Source organism: Parambassis ranga, chromosome 1 (assembly GCF_900634625.1).
Source record: "Parambassis ranga chromosome 1, fParRan2.1, whole genome shotgun sequence".
Classification (NCBI taxonomy): domain Eukaryota; kingdom Metazoa; phylum Chordata; class Actinopteri; family Ambassidae; genus Parambassis; species Parambassis ranga.
Window position 1 is genome coordinate 20,426,889 of NC_041022.1, and position 18,519 is coordinate 20,445,407.

Consider the following 18,519-nt stretch of genomic DNA (forward strand, 5'->3'; position numbering starts at 1 on the left):
AGAAAGAGAGAGGGATGTGTCGGGAAGGAGGGAGGTAGAGGAGAGGCAGAAAAACAGAGGAAGACAGGGACGGGTTGCCGTGTGCCAAACAACATCTGTGAGGGGAGGGAGATGTGGACGTGTACGGGAGAAAGCTTTCCAAACAACATCTGCACTGAGATCAACATCTGTAATGAGAGTCTGAGAAGAGAGGTAAGACGGGAGGAAGAGATCTTAAACTCAGAGGAGTGATGATTCTTAGTCGTAGAAACATCAGCTGAGAGTGACCAACAACACTTTGCTTTACTCCTTTGCTGATTTGGGAAACAGACTGCAGCTGAGCTCTTTGGGAAACATCATCCATCACCGGCATAGCTGTGATACTTGTCCCATCTATCACTATTAACACTGTAGCTACAATCAGCTAGCTCTTAGCCACATCTGGACAGTCAAACTGTGATGCTCAGTCTCCCAGACACTCTATTCATGTGCAGATAAATTATTTTCCCTCATAGATTGATCTGGCAGTTTACGTTAAGTCATCAATAGCTGTTGTGAAAACAACACATTTCTCCTGTTTTCCTGGTTGCTATGGTAACAGCTGATCTATGTGCTGCTTTTGTAATTTTTAAAATTCTAAAATTCATACCTCAGAAAGATCGGACATCACTGCTGTGCTGTCACTGAACACATCCTTCATATTCATAAATGAATATTTTTTTCATGATATAAGTCATCAGTCTAAGTTTAGCTGACACATCTACAAACATGTCTATAAACATTGATTAGAACAGTTATGATTTTCTTTTTTGGGTCCTTGTGACCTGTTTAATGTATTGTTTAGAGGCCAGCACACCGTCAGCACTGGTTGCTATGGACCTATATGAGCCTTTGCACAGCCGTTGCTATGCAGGGAAAGACAGCGAGGGAGAGAGCCAGAGGCCCATGCAGAGGATGAGTCATAGCCCCCCCTCCCTTCACACTCATACCCCTGCTTTCCTTCTTCTGACTCAATGGGACCCTGATACACACACACACATACACACACACCAACACACAGTTGGGCATATGCATATACACACACACGGTTCATGGTGGTTTCTTACCAATCCTTCCAGTGGTATAGCCAAACCTGCAAACATGTCTTCCCTGTGGACACCAATGGCTCATATTCAGAAGCAGGATACACACAGGTGTGTAAAAAAAAAAAAATAAGATACAAATGTACATGACAGTGGACACACACATGCACAAAACCCATGGCTGCTTGTTGGAGAACTGTGATTGAACTTTCCAGATGTGAGAGTGGAATGAACAGTCAGCTCTCCCTTTAGATGAAGATGAGCTGATGCCCATTACTGACATTCATCAGGTTCAAGCAGCATCTCTGGCACAGTATTATCTGGTATGGCCACTCAGTTTGAGGTGCTTTCTGGTTGGAACCAGTAGAAGAGACGACCAATGAGAGAGAGGAGATGGACAGGGGAAGTTAATATTTGATTTCAGTCACTAACGTGTGCACTTTCATGAATCTTAAACATCATACTTAATGTCACCTCTGATGATGTCGTTGAAATCAGAGATGTTTTAAAGGATCAGCTTTTAACTTAGAAACAGACATGGCACCAATTCCAACCCAAACACAAATAATCCTTTAAACTTACAAAGTCAAATCAGTGAATATCCAACAATGCAAACATGAGCATTGGCCTATTGATTTAGTGGTTAAATTATTAGCTAAAAAAAACTGCATTAAGGCAGTATGTGTAATTTACGACCACAAAAAGCAAGAAGGCTAAGAACAGAAAGTGTCTGATCCTGCTTCACCGTTTCAGTAGAACAGCACCACACCTACAGCCATAGAGACCTACTCATTTCACCACTTAAACCACTAAGTGGGGGGTTTACATTATGCCAAATCCTTCATAGGATTTAGTTTTGTGAAGTAAATGTGTCAGGATTCACCACCATGGTTATTCAGGAGATGATCAGCTGTATCCTTTAAGTAATTTTTGTCATGTATCCTGAGTTTGACATCCCTGAAATAAGTCTCAGTTAGTGGCAGTGATATATTTCATAGGATGGTGTTAATGTATTGTTAATAGAGTCCTTAAAAATGATGGTCACACAGCTATAAAATCTTCTGCTACATTATTTGCATGCCATTAAGACGGCAGATTCCAAAATAAAAATGTTATTAAAAATAATAAAAAAAGACATTTTGTTGATCTGAGTCAAAGACAGAGGAATCTGTTGGTCCCTGATGAACTCCTCACCTCAATTCAGAGCGGACATATTGGCGTGTGAGTCTAATAGGGCTTAATGCGACATATTTAAGTCTGACATGTAGCAGTTTATTTGGTACTGTCATAGATTTTAAAGTCACTCCATGTATGGATAAGAACATAAAATGAAGTCTGTATGAGAGCCATGTCATCATTCTACTTTAAAAAAATTGTCCTCTAAAATGTGTTCTTGAATCAGAAAAAATGTGTTATAGAATATATATTAGAATGTGTGGATGAAGGACGGACACTAGAAGGATGTAGCGTAGGATGGAGCCAGAAAAAGAGAGAAAGAGAAGACCAGTTTTGCTGCTAGTATCTTGGTTATTTATAGTTTAAATGTCCTGGCTCTTTTTGCCTGAATTCATTGTCTGCCCCTCTCTGTCTCTTTCCTCCTCTTCCCCCCTCTAGCCTCTCACCCCTCCATACCCCCCCACCCCCCATACCGAACCTCCACATCTTCCTGTCTTTATTCTTCCCCTCCCTCCTCTCTCTCGAGTTGACTTCGCCTCTGCCCTCTCTCTCCTTCCTCACTGTCTCCATCTCTGTTTTTTTTTCTCCCTCCCCTCCCCTCCCCTCCCCTCCCCTCTCCCTTCATCTCTCTGCTCTTTCATTAGATATTGGGTCAGTGCTCCCTGCTCAACTCTCCCCCTCCATCCCTCCTCACCCTCCATCCTCCCAACTCTCACTGATGCTGCTCACTGGTGTGGTGTTTCTTTAGTAATGTTACGCAACAGCCATCACAGACACACTGAAAGGACGTGAAAAGAAAGACAGTGGATGAGAGACATGAAGAAAAAGCGAGAGCTCTCACTATTCATTGGTCATTGACCCACTATCTTGCCTGGTCTCGTGGTCCCGTCAGTTAACCTTCATGAGCTAATGGCTGATTTTGACCCACTTGCACTGTGTGTGTGTTTTCCACTGGAGCGTGAATGTATTTTAATGTGGTGTAATGTGTGACATTATGACCAGGACCTGCTTTTCATTCATCTGTTTAGTCTGTAAAAACAATGCACAATTCACATCATTACACTACATTTAAGTGCTTCTGTTGTATAACCAACTCATAGTATTCCCATTTTAATTGCTCCACAAGCAGCTGTGAGCCACTCTGCGTGCTGAAAATAAGACCTCTGCTTAAATCATTTATTAGATCAATAGGCCACTGCTTTTAATTTGTATGGGCTTTCAACACCAGGGAATACTGAACATTCAACACATATTCAACAAAAATCAGCACACGGAGATTTCAAAGTGACACAGGTCTTAGATTTATGCTTTAAATGCCCAAAGATGTAATATCTTAAACAGCCAGAGAAGATACACTATGATGGTGATGTCATCTGTCCTGTAAATCATTACGGGACTACCAAGTAGGCTTCTATATACTATCCATATCTGACTCCAATTCTCCCTTTAAATGTACCAGCTGGATTAAAAATTGACAAACAAAGATGAAGTCTTCAGTGGAGGTTGGCTGATAACCTTGACTCCAACGGATGGATGGAAGTTTGTTTAATTCCTCAATCGTCAATTGCTGATAGACATTTTAAAAAACCTTTTGTGTAGCGGTATCTGGGACTTTTTAATGCTTACAAATGTAATGATGCAGTCAGTGTCAACTGCCAATATCAGCTGTTGATATTTCCTTTAACGGCCAATATCTGCTGATGCATCCATCCATGATGACACATGTGATGCATGATGACCTCTTGCCAACACTGTCCTGCATCCCCGCTTTATAGCAATGACTTTGCAGTCTATTGCAAATATCAGGGGATGCAATGACCTGAGATGTTGTCTTGTTTTTTTCTTTCTTGTGACAAATTAAGTTTAAATAAGTTTGTTTATTGTTTTTATTTATGATTTATATAAATACACACAGCTGTCCAATCAGATGTCAGTCACTTGTGATACTCCAGGTCAATGAGGTGACTTTCAACATTTTGCACATTAGGCAGATATAGAAACCCTGCTGTGTATAATGGGGAGGAAACAGGACATTTGGAGTGAAATGTTATCCCCCTGTAACATTATCTGAGCTAATATGATGCCCGGTGTGTTGTAACAGAGAGGGTTTTTGGAGGATGTAATGTAGAGCTGTGGAATGAGGGCAGGTAGCTGGTCCACATATAGCCACTGTAATTCTATACAAGTCCAAACATCTGCCGCCTCATTTATCAATGAGCTTTGCCGGGATGCTATCAGCTCTGCGAGTCTCTAGCATTCGTCTTATTTCTGTCACTCCTCTGTCTCTCACATCTCTTCTGACTGTCTCTTTATCTTTTCCCTGCCCCCTCCTCTTCTTTTTTAGTTACCTCATGTCACTGGTTTTCTCTGTTTTTTTTTCCTCTGTGCCAGTGGAATTCATCAGGGTGGGAGGAGGGGGAGAAAAACATTGCAGAAAGTTTTACTCAACAAAACTAGGATAGAGCAGTGAAGGGACCAGAGAGAGCGCTGAGGGATTTCTCAAAAAGGGGACAGTGGTTGTTTGCAGGTGGTTGTTGTTGCTCCCTATTAAAACATGAATTGTTTATTAACTGTAACTGTCTAATTATTTCATACTTTTTGATCCCATTTGCAAATTTAGACTTAGACTCTTTCATGCATGTCAATTCTTACGTTTTTCTGTACTTTCCCTGTAATCTCCTGTATTCATATGGCATGCAGTGCTGATGAAGGTCTGCCCAAATCTCCTTAGCACTCACTCTACAGCTCCTAAAAGTGAGGCCAAACCATGTATAGGTCATAAACCCAGCCTCCCAATGTTAGTGGATGGGGACACAAACCAACTTTCACAGAGATGCACTGTCTACTGTGACGTTGCATAAAAATATCCACCGTGGCTCTGTGTTTATTGGTCCCTTCCTAAATTACTGTTCCTGTTTTTGTGGAGTAGAGAGGCGGGTTAATGTGTCTTGAAAATCTGCAACCCTTGTTCGAAGCGAGAATGCACTCACACTCTTGTTCTGAGAGTGCTACATGGTGGTGACACAGTACAAGTCCTACTTTTAACAGCTGAATTACAGCTGCACACAGCAGCTTCTGTCCTACCCCCAAAAAAAGTGTCACAGTGTGTTTACGTTTTCAGGATTTACAGTAACAAATTTTATTTTATTTTTTTTATGTAGGTGCAGATGAAGGAGACACTCAAGCTGAGTAATGTAGTGAAAGATTCAGGAGGAGAGATAGAAAGCTGGAAAAACACACACTTAGGGTCACAACAGGAAGCAGCTACAGTATCAGATTTTATTGATGCACTCTTTAGTATTTTAACCTAAAGCATATTATTAGTGGCATCCTTGAATATTGCTAAAATAAATATTTAAATTTAACATAATCCAGGGTTTTACATAATCATTATTATCTGTCTCGCAGCAGCCTTGGCTTAAAGGAATGGTTTGACATTTTCTTAAATACACTACAGAATTACACGAGAGGGCTCTTACATCTGCACTCTACAGTAAACATGCCATTCAGCAGCCTTTTAGCTTAGCTTAGCATAGCCAGGCTCTGTCCAAGGGGAACAAACAAACACCTTTAAAGCTACTTAAAGAGACACTGTCTGCTTCTTTTTATGTTTTCATGCCATCTTTGTCCTGGTTGACTACATGATTACAGTCAAGCAGCCATTTCTATGTTCTGCCACATTGCAACACAGCCCTGTCTCAGAAAATTCAGAGTTTTGATGGACCCCGTTTTCTTTTTTTCATCAGTTCTTCTCTGTCACAGCTACACATCCGTCCAATTTCTGTGTTGTGCACGCACGCATGTGCTTGCCTGCTGATAAAAAAAAGTAATTGCTTACACTAAATTAGTTAGAGCAAATAGGGTGAGAATCTAATTCCACATTTATTACAATTATCTTTAATAGGTCTCTCTATTGTCGAACGTGTTCTGAAATTGTGTGCGAATGAATTGGGCTGTCCGGGTTCAAAGATTAAAATGAAATACAGCTCACAATGAAGTCATTTAATGAAGTGAACGCTTTCCCAGTCGCCTCTGTTCTCTGCCTCATGGGCTGGAAAACGTCATGAAACGAGTGATGAGTTCGTTTTGGTTGTTTTATTTACTGTATCGATTTTGTTTAATGGACTTCTTATACACAAACTTTTTTTGATTGATCAATAAACCCATTTGTAATAATAGAAGCTATATTTAAGTTTTTCCAATTTAATCTGAGACTTTTCCTTTTCCTGCACACGATGGATAGATTCTGTGAAAAAAAAAATATACATTTATTTATAATTATTTAGCATTTTTCCCTACTCTGGTTATCCCTTATTTTTTCTGACTTTCTTAATTTAGGGTCAGATCCTCAATTTTGGCACACTGATGAAAGGCTGCAGTCAAAAATGGGGATATCCTACATGTTTTTATTTTTTGATCTACATCAGAGAACCTTTATTATTCATGCTGTTTAAAAAATGTTTGTATTTATTGTATTTTTATTTTCTTTAACAGTAAATTCAGATTTACACCCCTAAAATCTACCTGTAAGCAAGGTGCAGTTTATTTTAACATTTAACCTTCAGCCCTTCCTGCCATAGGGAATTAGCCCTGTACATAGCATAAGTGTGTATTCATGATAGAATCCAAGATCCAATCACTTTCTAATTTCATGTTCAGTTATGCTTTAACCGTGTAGCTCCTCTGTAATCGTCCCTGAGGCTGTGTGCTTGCTGCTGGTGGAGTGTTTTCTGCTCACGGTTCATGGGTGGAGTTGTTGCAGCATTTTAGAACCAGAGAGAAAATGTTCATCACAGCCACCACAACCTTGCACAACGCACAAAACATGTTTACAAAAGCATGAAAGAGGTGGAAAGTGCTCCTGGATGAATTGGAATGAATAGATGAAGAAAAGGAGGAAACACATTTCCTGTGCATCGTGCTTGTAATCCACTGAATGGAGCTGATAGCCACCTCTGCTGTGCAACACGTCTCCTTTGAGGTCTCTGATGTTCATCCACCTTTGCAGCTGAGGGATTACTTTAATGGCACTTTAGCATACAGATAGACTGAGCCATAATTAGCATAAGGAATAAAGACACTATGCTGAGTATTTGCATAACACACAGTGCTGGTTCAGAAAAGGGCATTTATACTTCACATCCCTCATTCTTAAACACACATTTTCCTCTGTCTCGCTGAGTGGGTTAGGATGTTAATACTTCACTAAAGGGTGTCTAGTGTTTCATCACACTACATTAACTTATCTTTAACAGCCATGAGGTCAGTCGATAAGCAGGCTTCTGATTGGCTTGTGACAGCAGGGTAGGGTCAACAGGGTCTCTTTGTATTGGTATAAATCATCCGCTGGGAGACACTGTGGCCCCTCTCGCTGTGAGTGGGTGACGGAGCAGGCCTGACCCCTGAGGTGCAGGTTGGTTTCAGAATAATAGTATCTGTTCCATGTTTAAGCAGAATGTATAATTTAGCAGGGGCAATTTGGAAGAGCGACACTTCATTATGACGACTGCGTCGAGAGGAGGAGGGAGGGACGGAGGAGTATCTCAGGAGGGGTTTTTCACAGCAGCTCCTTTTTTTTTTTTTTAAGCAAATGATTGGTTGATGTCACTGCAGCCGCACATTTCTGAGTCTGTATGACAACAGTGCGGCTGCAGAGTGTGAATGAATGTATTTTTTAGCACCTGTGCATTCTCTCTTTATGCTCCTATAACGCACTTGTTAATTAACCCTGTCATTGTTGTACTGAACTGCATTATATTCAGAGGTATAACCCAAAAAAGTCAGCCATGAAATTTGCCGCACAGGGTTCATCCCTGTCGAGGTAATAAAGCGCGGACTTCATTTGAATTGCAGAATGACTAGAGCGAGAGAGAGAGAGAGAGAGAGAGAGAGAGAGGAGGGCTGAGCTGCCAGCTCTGTTCAAATGGTCTTCAGGGTACATGTATGTATGTGAGAGAGCGATAGGAAAACCAGTGAAAGAAAGAGCGAGCAAGAGAGAGAGAGGGTTGTGTGTGAGAGTGATAGGAGAGAGAAGGAAGGGAAAATGCAATTCCAGATTACATGTGCTTGTGGTGCAGCGTGGGTGGGCATGTGTTGGAGAGAGTGAGAGAGAGAGAGAGAGAGAGAAAGAGAGAGAGCAGTGATGGTGGAATAAGAATGGATATGATTTAGTTTCTGTGAGCGTGTGAATTGTTTGACATTATGTGGGATATTCACATGAAGACACCCATGCACAGAACAATAAATTAAAAGCAAACAAAAAGAAAAAATCGAAAGAAGTGATATTAAAAGTTGAGACAGTGATGCTGCTGGAGAGCATCTTCATACATCACCTAGCAACCACAGCAGACGCCATTTTGAACCTGTTATAATATTGTGTGTAGTACTGTAAACACACATGTTCTAATTGTTCTGTCCGGGCCAGGAAGTGATCCAGGGGCGCACCCTCACACATGGGTCAGTTACTCTATACATGGCAGTATGCTTGGTTAGTGCCACCACAGTACAGTCCAGTGAAAATGGAACACTGTTGTTTCTGGAGGATGTAATTATCAACTGAATGAGGTGTGTATTTGTAAAGATGTGTTGGACTAACCCGTTATCTCCCCACCCCTCATTAGTGGATTCTTTGTCTGCACACCCTATTGTACAGGAGAGGTTTAAGAAACACATAGATCAAAGCATGAGGGCCTCTTACCTGAATGAGAACAGTCCTAAACAAACTCAGAAATCTAATTTTTTCAAAAACCGGGATCCAAATGTTTCCTAAGTAAATTACCTGATTACATCTAATTGAAGCAGGAGGTGGTCTCAGGCTTTGTGCTTCGGTCTAACCAGCAATAGCACTTACTTCCTCTCATCTGTTACCTCAAAGAATGCATCTTGTCTATGACTTCATCAGTCTTTCTCCTCCCTTCCCCTCCGCTTCATCTATATCAGCGACCTCTACCTCATCCTTCAAATTCCACCTCTTTCCCCCTCCACCTCTTTTGAGTGTCACTGCTCTCACTTTACACAGCCCACTCCTGTTACTCCTCCTCCTCCTCCTCCTCAGCTATTTGTTACACCCTGCCACCACCCTTTCTGCTACGTGTCTAATTTTTTTGTCCCATTCATCTTCCCTCCATCTTCCTTTTGTCCTTGTTCTGTAGGCCAAGTCTGCTTATAAGAAAATTGGTCGAGAGGCACACAAGTCGGTGTGGATGTCTCTTTAGCATTTAGTCGTGGTGAATGCAATTTCTAAGCTAAACCATTAAAGCCTCCTTCACGTCCACTGCTGTGAAAATCACATCATCTCAAAGACCTCTACATGCAGCTTTTTATGGCTATGATAACCCTCTTGAGTACACAGAGCATGATTCAAGTATGTTTAACTTTGTAGTGCCGCTCATATTTGCACAACAAACAATTACAGTAAAGTAGGTAAGACAGATATGAGGCTACTCCTCCAGAAACACACACGCTCACAGGGCTTTTAGAAAGCACACGGAATATCAGCACGTAGCACCTACACCACAGTGAAATTATAAAATGATGAAAGCATTTTGCTGGATGCTGAAAGGTTTCTGTGCCGCGTCTTGGTGGGAAAAAAAAACCATCTTTAATGTATCTATCAAAGTCTACCTGATGAAAGTGTTTACTAAGGTGTATTACAGATATATAAATATGAAACAGGCTGTTGTTATTGTCCTGTCATCTTTTCTTATGTTCTCAGCTTTGGTTTAAAATTGTTCTTTTCTCTGATGAAAATAAAAAAAATATCTCAAAGTTTAGCAGTAGGTGTTCTCACCATGATAAGTGAGAAAGACAGCCAGAGTGACGCTTTCAACAGCAGGGCTGATGCTACAGTGTGTGTGTGTGCGAGAGAGAGAGAGCTTGTGCCTGTAAGTGTGAGACATACTGTGTGAGTGTGCGCCTATGTGTTTGTATGTGTGTCTGTGTGTGTAACTGATGCCTGTTTGAAAGCCGGGCACTAGTCTTTCGTCCTTCAATCGCCAATTAACAAGGGCCCATTTAATTGCAGTGGTTTGGGAGGGCATACAATTACCACTGGAGCTGAACCAAGCTAAACACACACACACACACACAATCCCTCTTAATGAGCAGCACTATCAGCTCTCCTTTCTTCCTCTCTATCATTTGCATTTTGCTCACTCTCTCCTCCTGCCTCCTCCTCACCTTCCCACCTGCATTTTTAGATTAAACGCCTCCCATCTTCTTCTGCTCTTGTCTGTCACTTTCTGTCCTGTGATGCATTTCTTCCAAAGCTGTTGACAAATTTCACTTCCTCACTCTTGCTTGTTTCTGTTCTGATCAATTTTAGCAGCTCTCCTTCTTCTTTTGACGGTTTTTTGTCTGTTTTCTACTTAACTGTAGAACATCAAGTTTTATTAAAACTCTTTCTGTCTTTCTCGTGCAGGTTCTTTTAAAGGCATGTGTAAGCAGATAGACCACTTCCCTGAAGATGCAGACTATGAGGCGGATGCTTCAGAGTACTTCCTACGTAAGTTCTTGGTTTTTGTCTACATTATACTGCATGGTTCCCTCCATTTGTTACTTCCTTTTCCTTCACTCCTAGTTTGGTTTTGAATCTTGATGACCTTGTATTAATCCTTGCGGTTAGCAGAAGTCCCATGCCTACATCATATTCATTCATGTTTGTTATGTTGTGGTGTGGGAACAGACATCTTTAACCCTGTGTGCTGAAATTAAATGATGCCAATAATAATGGTTTTACCACACACTCATTGGCCTTGGCTGTTTTTCTGTGACAAACATACAAAACAGCTGCTCACCTTGCTGCACACTAATATTATGTATGTGGTGTTTGGACCCACTGGACCAGAGGGTCACTTCACTTTGTCCTTCTCCTGCCTGGGCCTGCTGGATGTGTTTGTCTGCACCTGTTATTCATGCACATTGTTACATTTGAAGCGACTACACCTCTCCCATATTCCAACACATTTTATATTCTGTCTTGGGGGAAGTATTCTATATTTTACTGCTTTGAAAGATGATGAAGAGGAAGAATATGAGGATCTCATGTCTGTCTGAGAGGAGGATGTAATTGCCATCAGCAGCCAGCTATAGGACCAGCTGTCAGCACTCAGCCCTAGAACTAGAGTATCAGCAGCCAGCAACAGGTCCAAACAATCAAGCCATGAACCATGTTGCATCAGCCATCAACAGGAGTGAGCCATCACTAGCCAGTAACAGGACCAGGCATCAGCAGTCCACCCTATGACCCTGCCATCAGCAGCCAGTAACTAGATCAAGCCATCAAAAGCCAACCACAGTACCAAGGCCATCAACAGCCTGCAAGTGAGCAAATGCTGATGCTCAAGTTCAAACACCTTCCCCTTGTGCGTTGTGTGCGTAGGCTGGGCTGGCTATGTGTAGACTCATGTTCATGGTACATACAAAGAAGTAAACACATCTCCAAAAATGAAACAAAGTGGGAACACCATGCAAGGCTGAACGTTTCTAAAGAGCCAAGGACAGACAAAGACAGAGATGGGACAAGGTGAAGAACCGGTGAGGACAAAGCAAGATGGAGGGCAGGGATGAGAGCGAACAAACCTATGAAAGTGGTTGAAGAGGAGGAGAAACTATAGAGAGGGCAGCATAAAGTTAGAGCAGAGAGTAAAAGAGAAAGATGGGTAAGTGGAAGGATGGAGAGGAGGTCACTCATGTGGAAGGGGAGGAGGTGAGGGCAGAAGAAAGACGGAGGTGAAAGAGGACAGGAGGAAGGGGTATCAGAAGAAAGAACTGGGAGAAGGAGAGGTTGAGGAGGTGAAGGACAAGGAGTAGGGTACCACCAGTGCAGTGCTGTCGTTCTCCCAGCGGCTTGCCAATTAGGACATTTTCTTCTATAAATACTCCAGGCTCTGCTAAGTGGGTCACACCTCTCCCTCTCCTCCTTTCTTCCGTCCATCCCTTGCCTCCTCCCTCTTGCTTTCCATCCATCTGTCTGTCCATCTCCGCCGAGGCTTTCACGCCTGTCTGACAGCTGGTGGATAGAGGCCGTGGGGTGGAGTGGGAGATGATGGGGAACAGGACAGAGGGGGAACTCGTAGGTCTCGTCAGGTCCACTTAAAACATTTTTATAGAAAGTTTAGAAAAGTTTTAAGTTAGTTTGGGTCCAACAAGGATTGACCAGAAATGCAAAAAGTTTGAGACTTTATGAATTTTTGAGCAATGAAAAAGATTTCAACATCTTTAAGCCTTTTTTGTGGCCCCTCGGTAGTTTTTTAATCTTTGATGCAACTTTTTCAAGCAGAAGATAGAATGTACTAGTTGTCCTCTGCACACGTGTGTGTGCACTGTAAAGTACTCATAGTCACCAGTGCTGGGGTGAGTGTGTCTTTGTTCAGAGAATGACATAAATTACACACATAGATACTTTATTTGCCAGATTTTAGCATATGTTTGAGCAAGATCCTCAGTTTTAGAGCCTATGTTTGCTTCTTTATATTCTCCAGAGAGCTCTTTCATCATATATGTGAGACTGTGCGGGACTGTTGCTGCAATTTTGGCTAGCTGTGTCAGCTATTGCAAAAAGGATGGTTTAAATCTGTAAGCCCATTTATTTTTCACTGAAGGCATGAATCTTGGGGGCACTGCATTGATTTTTTTTCTAAATATGGCTCAGTGATTCTGTGTGCATTTAAAAAGAAAAGAAAAAAGTAAATTAGCTGAACTTACTTTGATCCTGTTATTAGGCATACATGTGTTTACTGACTCAAATGGTGAAAGTAAAATAAGAAACACTATTGATTAAAACTAGCAATTCTACATCTGGATCTAGGACACTTACAAAGGCCCCCCTGCAATGTGCAGCATGTCCAGTGTCTACACAACAGAACTTCTTCCACACATGTTGGACTGAAATGGTGAAAATTTAAACAATAAAATTGTGATTCTGTTATATTATTTTTGTAATAAAGGAACCTTAAAAATGGCACAGTCAAACAGGAATCAGTGGAATCCACAGACAATAACACGTCTGAATAACACAAGTGGTCATATGCATGCAGAATCCTGTCACACAATCTCATTGCGTTTGACCAGCTTTTTTAAAAAAGCTATCAGTTTTATTCAATCTCTAAGCAGCATTGTTTTGTCAAGTCCCTAATTATACATGACTGTGACCATTTGCATAAATTCTCTTCCTATTCTGTTTGTTGTCTGAGCACCACTTTTACATAATTATTATAAATGCAGCAACACACTGACTCTTGTGCTCTTTGCCTTTGGTTTCCCGTAATCTTTCAGTGATACGGTAATCAAAGCCAATTCTACTGCTGCACTCACTGCAAGTCACTCTGAGTAACACTGTCGGCTAAATTACCGCAATAACAATGTAGAGTGTGGAGGATGACACATTGTGACAGATGGAAATGATGCAACATTTGTTTATCAAGGCAGGATTTTTTCTCTCTCTCTCTCTCTCTCTCTCTCTGTTACTCCACTTCACATTCACACTGTCACACACACACGTTCCTACCTGGAAGCTCCCCAGTACAGCTGCAGTCTCCTACTGACGGGCAGGTCGACTAGACTGATGATCTTGTTTTAACTGTTGGAGACATGAGACGACAATTGGTTCTGTCCATCCTCCAGTGTGGCTCATACAAGTCTTCTGTTTGTGTATTAATGCTTCTAACTGTGTGTTCACACCAAGAGCGACTAAAGCTGTAAAAGAAGTTTTTTTCGCTTTTGTGGCTCAAGTCGCTCATGATGTGAGAAATTGGAACGTTTGATTTTGCTTATCCATTTAAAGGAGCTAGGACTTTGCTTGTAGCTAGTGCTTAACAGCAATTTGTGCTGTTGTCATCAACTCAGCAGGCCAACCCGCAACCTGTGACACCTCGTCCCAGGCCAGAGCCTTTTTGTGGCAATCTCCAAAAGCCAAAAGAGTAGGATCATACAACGCCGGGTGCCCAGCGATGACAGTGATGAACTTCTCGTACATCATTTTGATAGGAATAGTAGGAACGAATTTTCCGAGTATATTCTCTGAGATCCACGCAAGCGAAGAATGTCTACATTCCAATTGGTTGTCAGTGTTTTACAGCCAAAATGCGTCATAGCTAATTTGCATAACGCCATAACGTCTTCAACTTTTTTTAGTCCCTCAATTTTTGTAGCTCGTCGCTTTTGTAGCTATAGGCGCTTTAGGCGCTCTTGTCCCTAAACAGTAAATGACTTCCAGCGATTTTTCAGCTTTAGTAGCTCTTGGTGTGAACGCATAGTAATGCAGGTCTTTCTCCTGTGTCAGTAGCTACTGTGTGGGTGTGATAGATAAATGAAATACATGTAGAGAGGCCAATGTCGCTCCTCATTGGTGATTAGCATTGCATAATATTTCTGACCCAAATGACCCAAGAGTGATAATCTAATGTTTACCGTTATGCTGCTGTGATATACATCTGACTTTCTTTTGGTGTTTCCATGTTGCAGCACTGACACATCTCAACATTACAGAACACAGTGAGATGGGTGCACATTAGGCAGAAGAAGGCAAAAAAGCTTGACATGTTTTTTTTTCTACTAAATCAAGTATGTTTTCACTAAGGCTGGAAATATATGGTAGATATGTATGTATGTATCCACTTGAATCGGTTGTACATGTCCTCTGAGATTAACACTACACCTACGCAAGACGCTGCTATTTCGTGAACATAAGACCATTAAATGTATGTAATTGGCAGATGGTCCGCAAACAATTCACATTTACCCAAATTTGTACAGTGTGTAGCAAACAATGACACATACACACTGTCCAAAAGTTGATGCAGAAACCTGCAGAAACAACTGAAAATCAAAAAAAATCTCTACAGGGTGCTGGCTGGGCTCTGAGATCTGATGAGAAACTGGAAAAGTCTAGGAGAGGTTCCACATAAAGAGGACCCACTAGAGGTGGTCCGGGGCCTGATGAGTGCTCCCTCAGACTTTGTAGCTTACTGGTACGCACTCCAATCCACAGTCCGCCGGCAACACCCATGGCACAAAGGCAAATATTGTTTTGTGAATAGATGCAAGCGAGTGGCTTACAATTCAGTACACAGGATGAAATCAACCAAATAGAACTTTTGTTATTGCAATTGACAACTGATGAGCCAACAAGGTCAATGATAATGACACAATAATAACAAGAGATAATAAAGATATAATTAAAAAAACAAATAATAACTAATAACTGAATAATTAAGAGATAAGGATAGAATAAGAAATTGATACACAAAGAAATATAATAATAAATTATTATTAACAGGTGGTAAAATAGATAAAAATAAAGCAGCAGAAAATAAGAATAGAGATGAGAAAGTGTATGCAAGTAAAGACACGAAAAGTTAATCAATAAAAGGAAATATATAGTAGATAAGTAGTCAAAAACTGCATTTTCTTGTGTGGCCACTTGGTTCCAACAGTGAGTCAATCTTCACAGGCCTCCATGTTAAAACACCAACTGTACAGCTGAAATAAACATGTTTTAGTGTCATAGTTTGCAGTGAAAAGGAGGTTGAAGGACCCAAATGCAGACAATACCAAAAGCAAGCTTTATTTCTATTAAACGGATCCAAAAAGGAGAAAATAAAAGCTATCAAAATGAAACAGGAAGAAACAGGTTGACACAGTAGGAAAATGCTATGGCAGAAATGAGTGGTAAGACCACAGGGAAGATGCACAGGGCAAAACAGAGACAAACTGATACAGACAAAGGGAAGGCATCAGACCTAGTTACACATGGTAGGAGTAACAAGACACAGGTGAAGACAATACGAGTGGGGCCTGCAACCACAAAGAAGGGAAAACGCACCAAAACAAGTAAAATATACCAATACTGCTTAAAGCACAAAAGAAAGCAAATAATGGAATACAATACCAGCCAAGTTCATAACAGCTCTGCATGTATATAACTGACTGTTTGCCAATATTTGAATTTATCTGCACTAAGGTGAACTCAGGCACTGCCAAGATGGTGACAGCCAGTGCCTCCCATGTTACACTTGAAAACAGTTCTGAAATGTATTTCAAATCCACGTCTATGGATGTAGCTGCTGGAACAGTACAGACTAGGATGTGAGCAATACAGAGAGGAGCGCTGCAGGTCTGACTGGTGTGTGATATTACTTCAGTTTTAGGAAACTTTGACATTTTGTCAGAAAAATCCAGTACCCCTCATGAAAATAATGAATTCCTAAAAGAGAGAGGCAGAAATGTCACAATTCATACACGGTTCGACCATTTAGTCCAACTGTAATGACTGAAACAGTTATACGCTAATATTAAATAGGGGATGGAGGTCATTATTCATTTCAGATCCTTTACCTGTCCTCTCTCTACCATTATCTCTCGCTCTCTCTCTCATTTTCCCTAAAGGGCCTTTTCGATCTCTTCCCCTCAGTCTCCTGCTCTCTGTGCTGTCTCCCCGCTCCTCCCTCCTCCTACCCTCCTCTCGCTGGGTGAATTTGCACATGTGGTTATGTAAGAGCGGCAGTCAGCCTTCGTCCTGCAGCAGTTGTACTATCAGCCACAGAGAGAGGACAGAGCCACCACCCTAACCCTTCACTACAGCATAATATAGAGGACAGAATTTGCGGTTTACCTAGCTGGTGTTAGACTTCTGAAGACAATGATAGCACAGTTACTTGAGAGAAGAAAGGACAACAATATGCATCAGAGAGTAACACAGAGTTCGACTGACAACAAACACAATGCAAGGACATAACATTCACTTTGGACTGCTGAGGCTCTATGATGTCCTACATAAACAGTTGTTGAAGTATAGGTTACTGCCTGATATATCTCTTGCACTGTTTGCTATTATTGCACATGAACTCCTGTCCTTGAAACCTGAGCTTGTATTTGTTGTATTACAGATTTAGGAGACAATATGTCCTGTGGTGTCAACAGGATGTAGGTGCACTAGATACCTAGATACTGTAGGTGTTTTGGATTTACACCTCAGCAGGTGTGAAGCGTCGATGTGTGTTTATAGACACGTTAAAAAGTTGTGTTTTGACTTCTACAACATATGATCCATGTGCATTGGGCACTGGGCTTGCAGTGCACTCATTGCAGACACGACTACTAAAGCGCACTGTGTGTATGCAGAGCTGGAAATGGGAATGAAAAAGGGAAAGGGTGTGAAGTATTATAACACGCAGTGTGTGAGCGTGTGAAGTGGCTGTGTGTGTTGTGTCATGCATGGAGCCGATGAATGGGATTAGATATGGCCAACAGCTCAGCACTGGCCCTAACTGGCTTGAACAAGGCACAGTTAAACACACACACACACAACCGTGCGCACACATACACACAGTTGCTTGTGCTTCTATATTTGTGAGGACCCTCAGTAAAATATTGCATTCACTAGTTATGAACCATCACAACCACTGCTTTACCTTCATTCTAAGCAGAGGTTGATGAAGCAGTTATTTATACAATAGCAGCTTCCTGAAGATGCTATGGAGAAACTGCCTAACACATGCACAAGAATGAGTGTAACATGTGCATAAAGAAGCATGGATGTAAAGTCGCATACATTTATGACAACAGTTTTAAGCAAGAGAAGTTACTTCAGCCAAGAGAAGTATCAGAAAAGAGAGGTGTGGCAAGAATTTTGTACATAGATAAACAATTATTCAGAGGAGAGAGGCTCCGAATGACGACACTGTTGCTGATAACATTGCCTTTATTGTAGTGATCAAAGTAATGATCAGCTGTGTGTGTAGCACCTGCTGGTACACTCGTTTTATTCACTTTCCAAGATGATTCATTTCTAGAATTAAAGTTAAGCGAGACATCCTGTCATTCCTGCATCCATAAAGAGTGAGTCAATGTGTGTTTTGACGCAATACACATTCACGTATACACACACACACACACACACACACACAACAGCCCTGGCCCTAATCCCCACTTCCACACCTCCTATCGCTCTTCTTCTCTGTTCAACACTTTCATCTTGCCTTCATTTCTCTCATCACTTGCTTGGATGTGCTGCAGTGTGTGTGTGTGTGTGTGTGTGCGTGTGTGTCTGACTGACTTATGGTTTCATTAGCTGCAGCAGAGGAGAGCCTTGTAATTGTGGCTGAATTATAGAGGAGGGGGTGGACACCACCATGGGAGCTCCCCGGGTTCACGCACACACACACACACACACGAACACATGCACCATCTACAGTGCAGCAACCCCCCCATTACTTTGTCTCACACACACACACACAAGCTCAACAAGCTACAAAGTGAACACACTCATCGATCAGCCTACCAC

General features: G+C 41.5%; 1 protein-coding gene across 1 annotated transcript in view; it reads left to right on the top strand.

Moving 5' to 3' along the window:
- cacng2b (calcium channel, voltage-dependent, gamma subunit 2b) overlaps positions 1 to 18,519 on the top strand; it is a 43,848-nt gene that overhangs the window by 18,271 nt on the left and 7,058 nt on the right. The window contains exon 2 of the mRNA XM_028406532.1: positions 10,657 to 10,740. Coding sequence (XP_028262333.1) covers positions 10,657 to 10,740 — 84 coding nt within the window. The remainder of the gene's footprint in view (positions 1 to 10,656; positions 10,741 to 18,519) is intronic.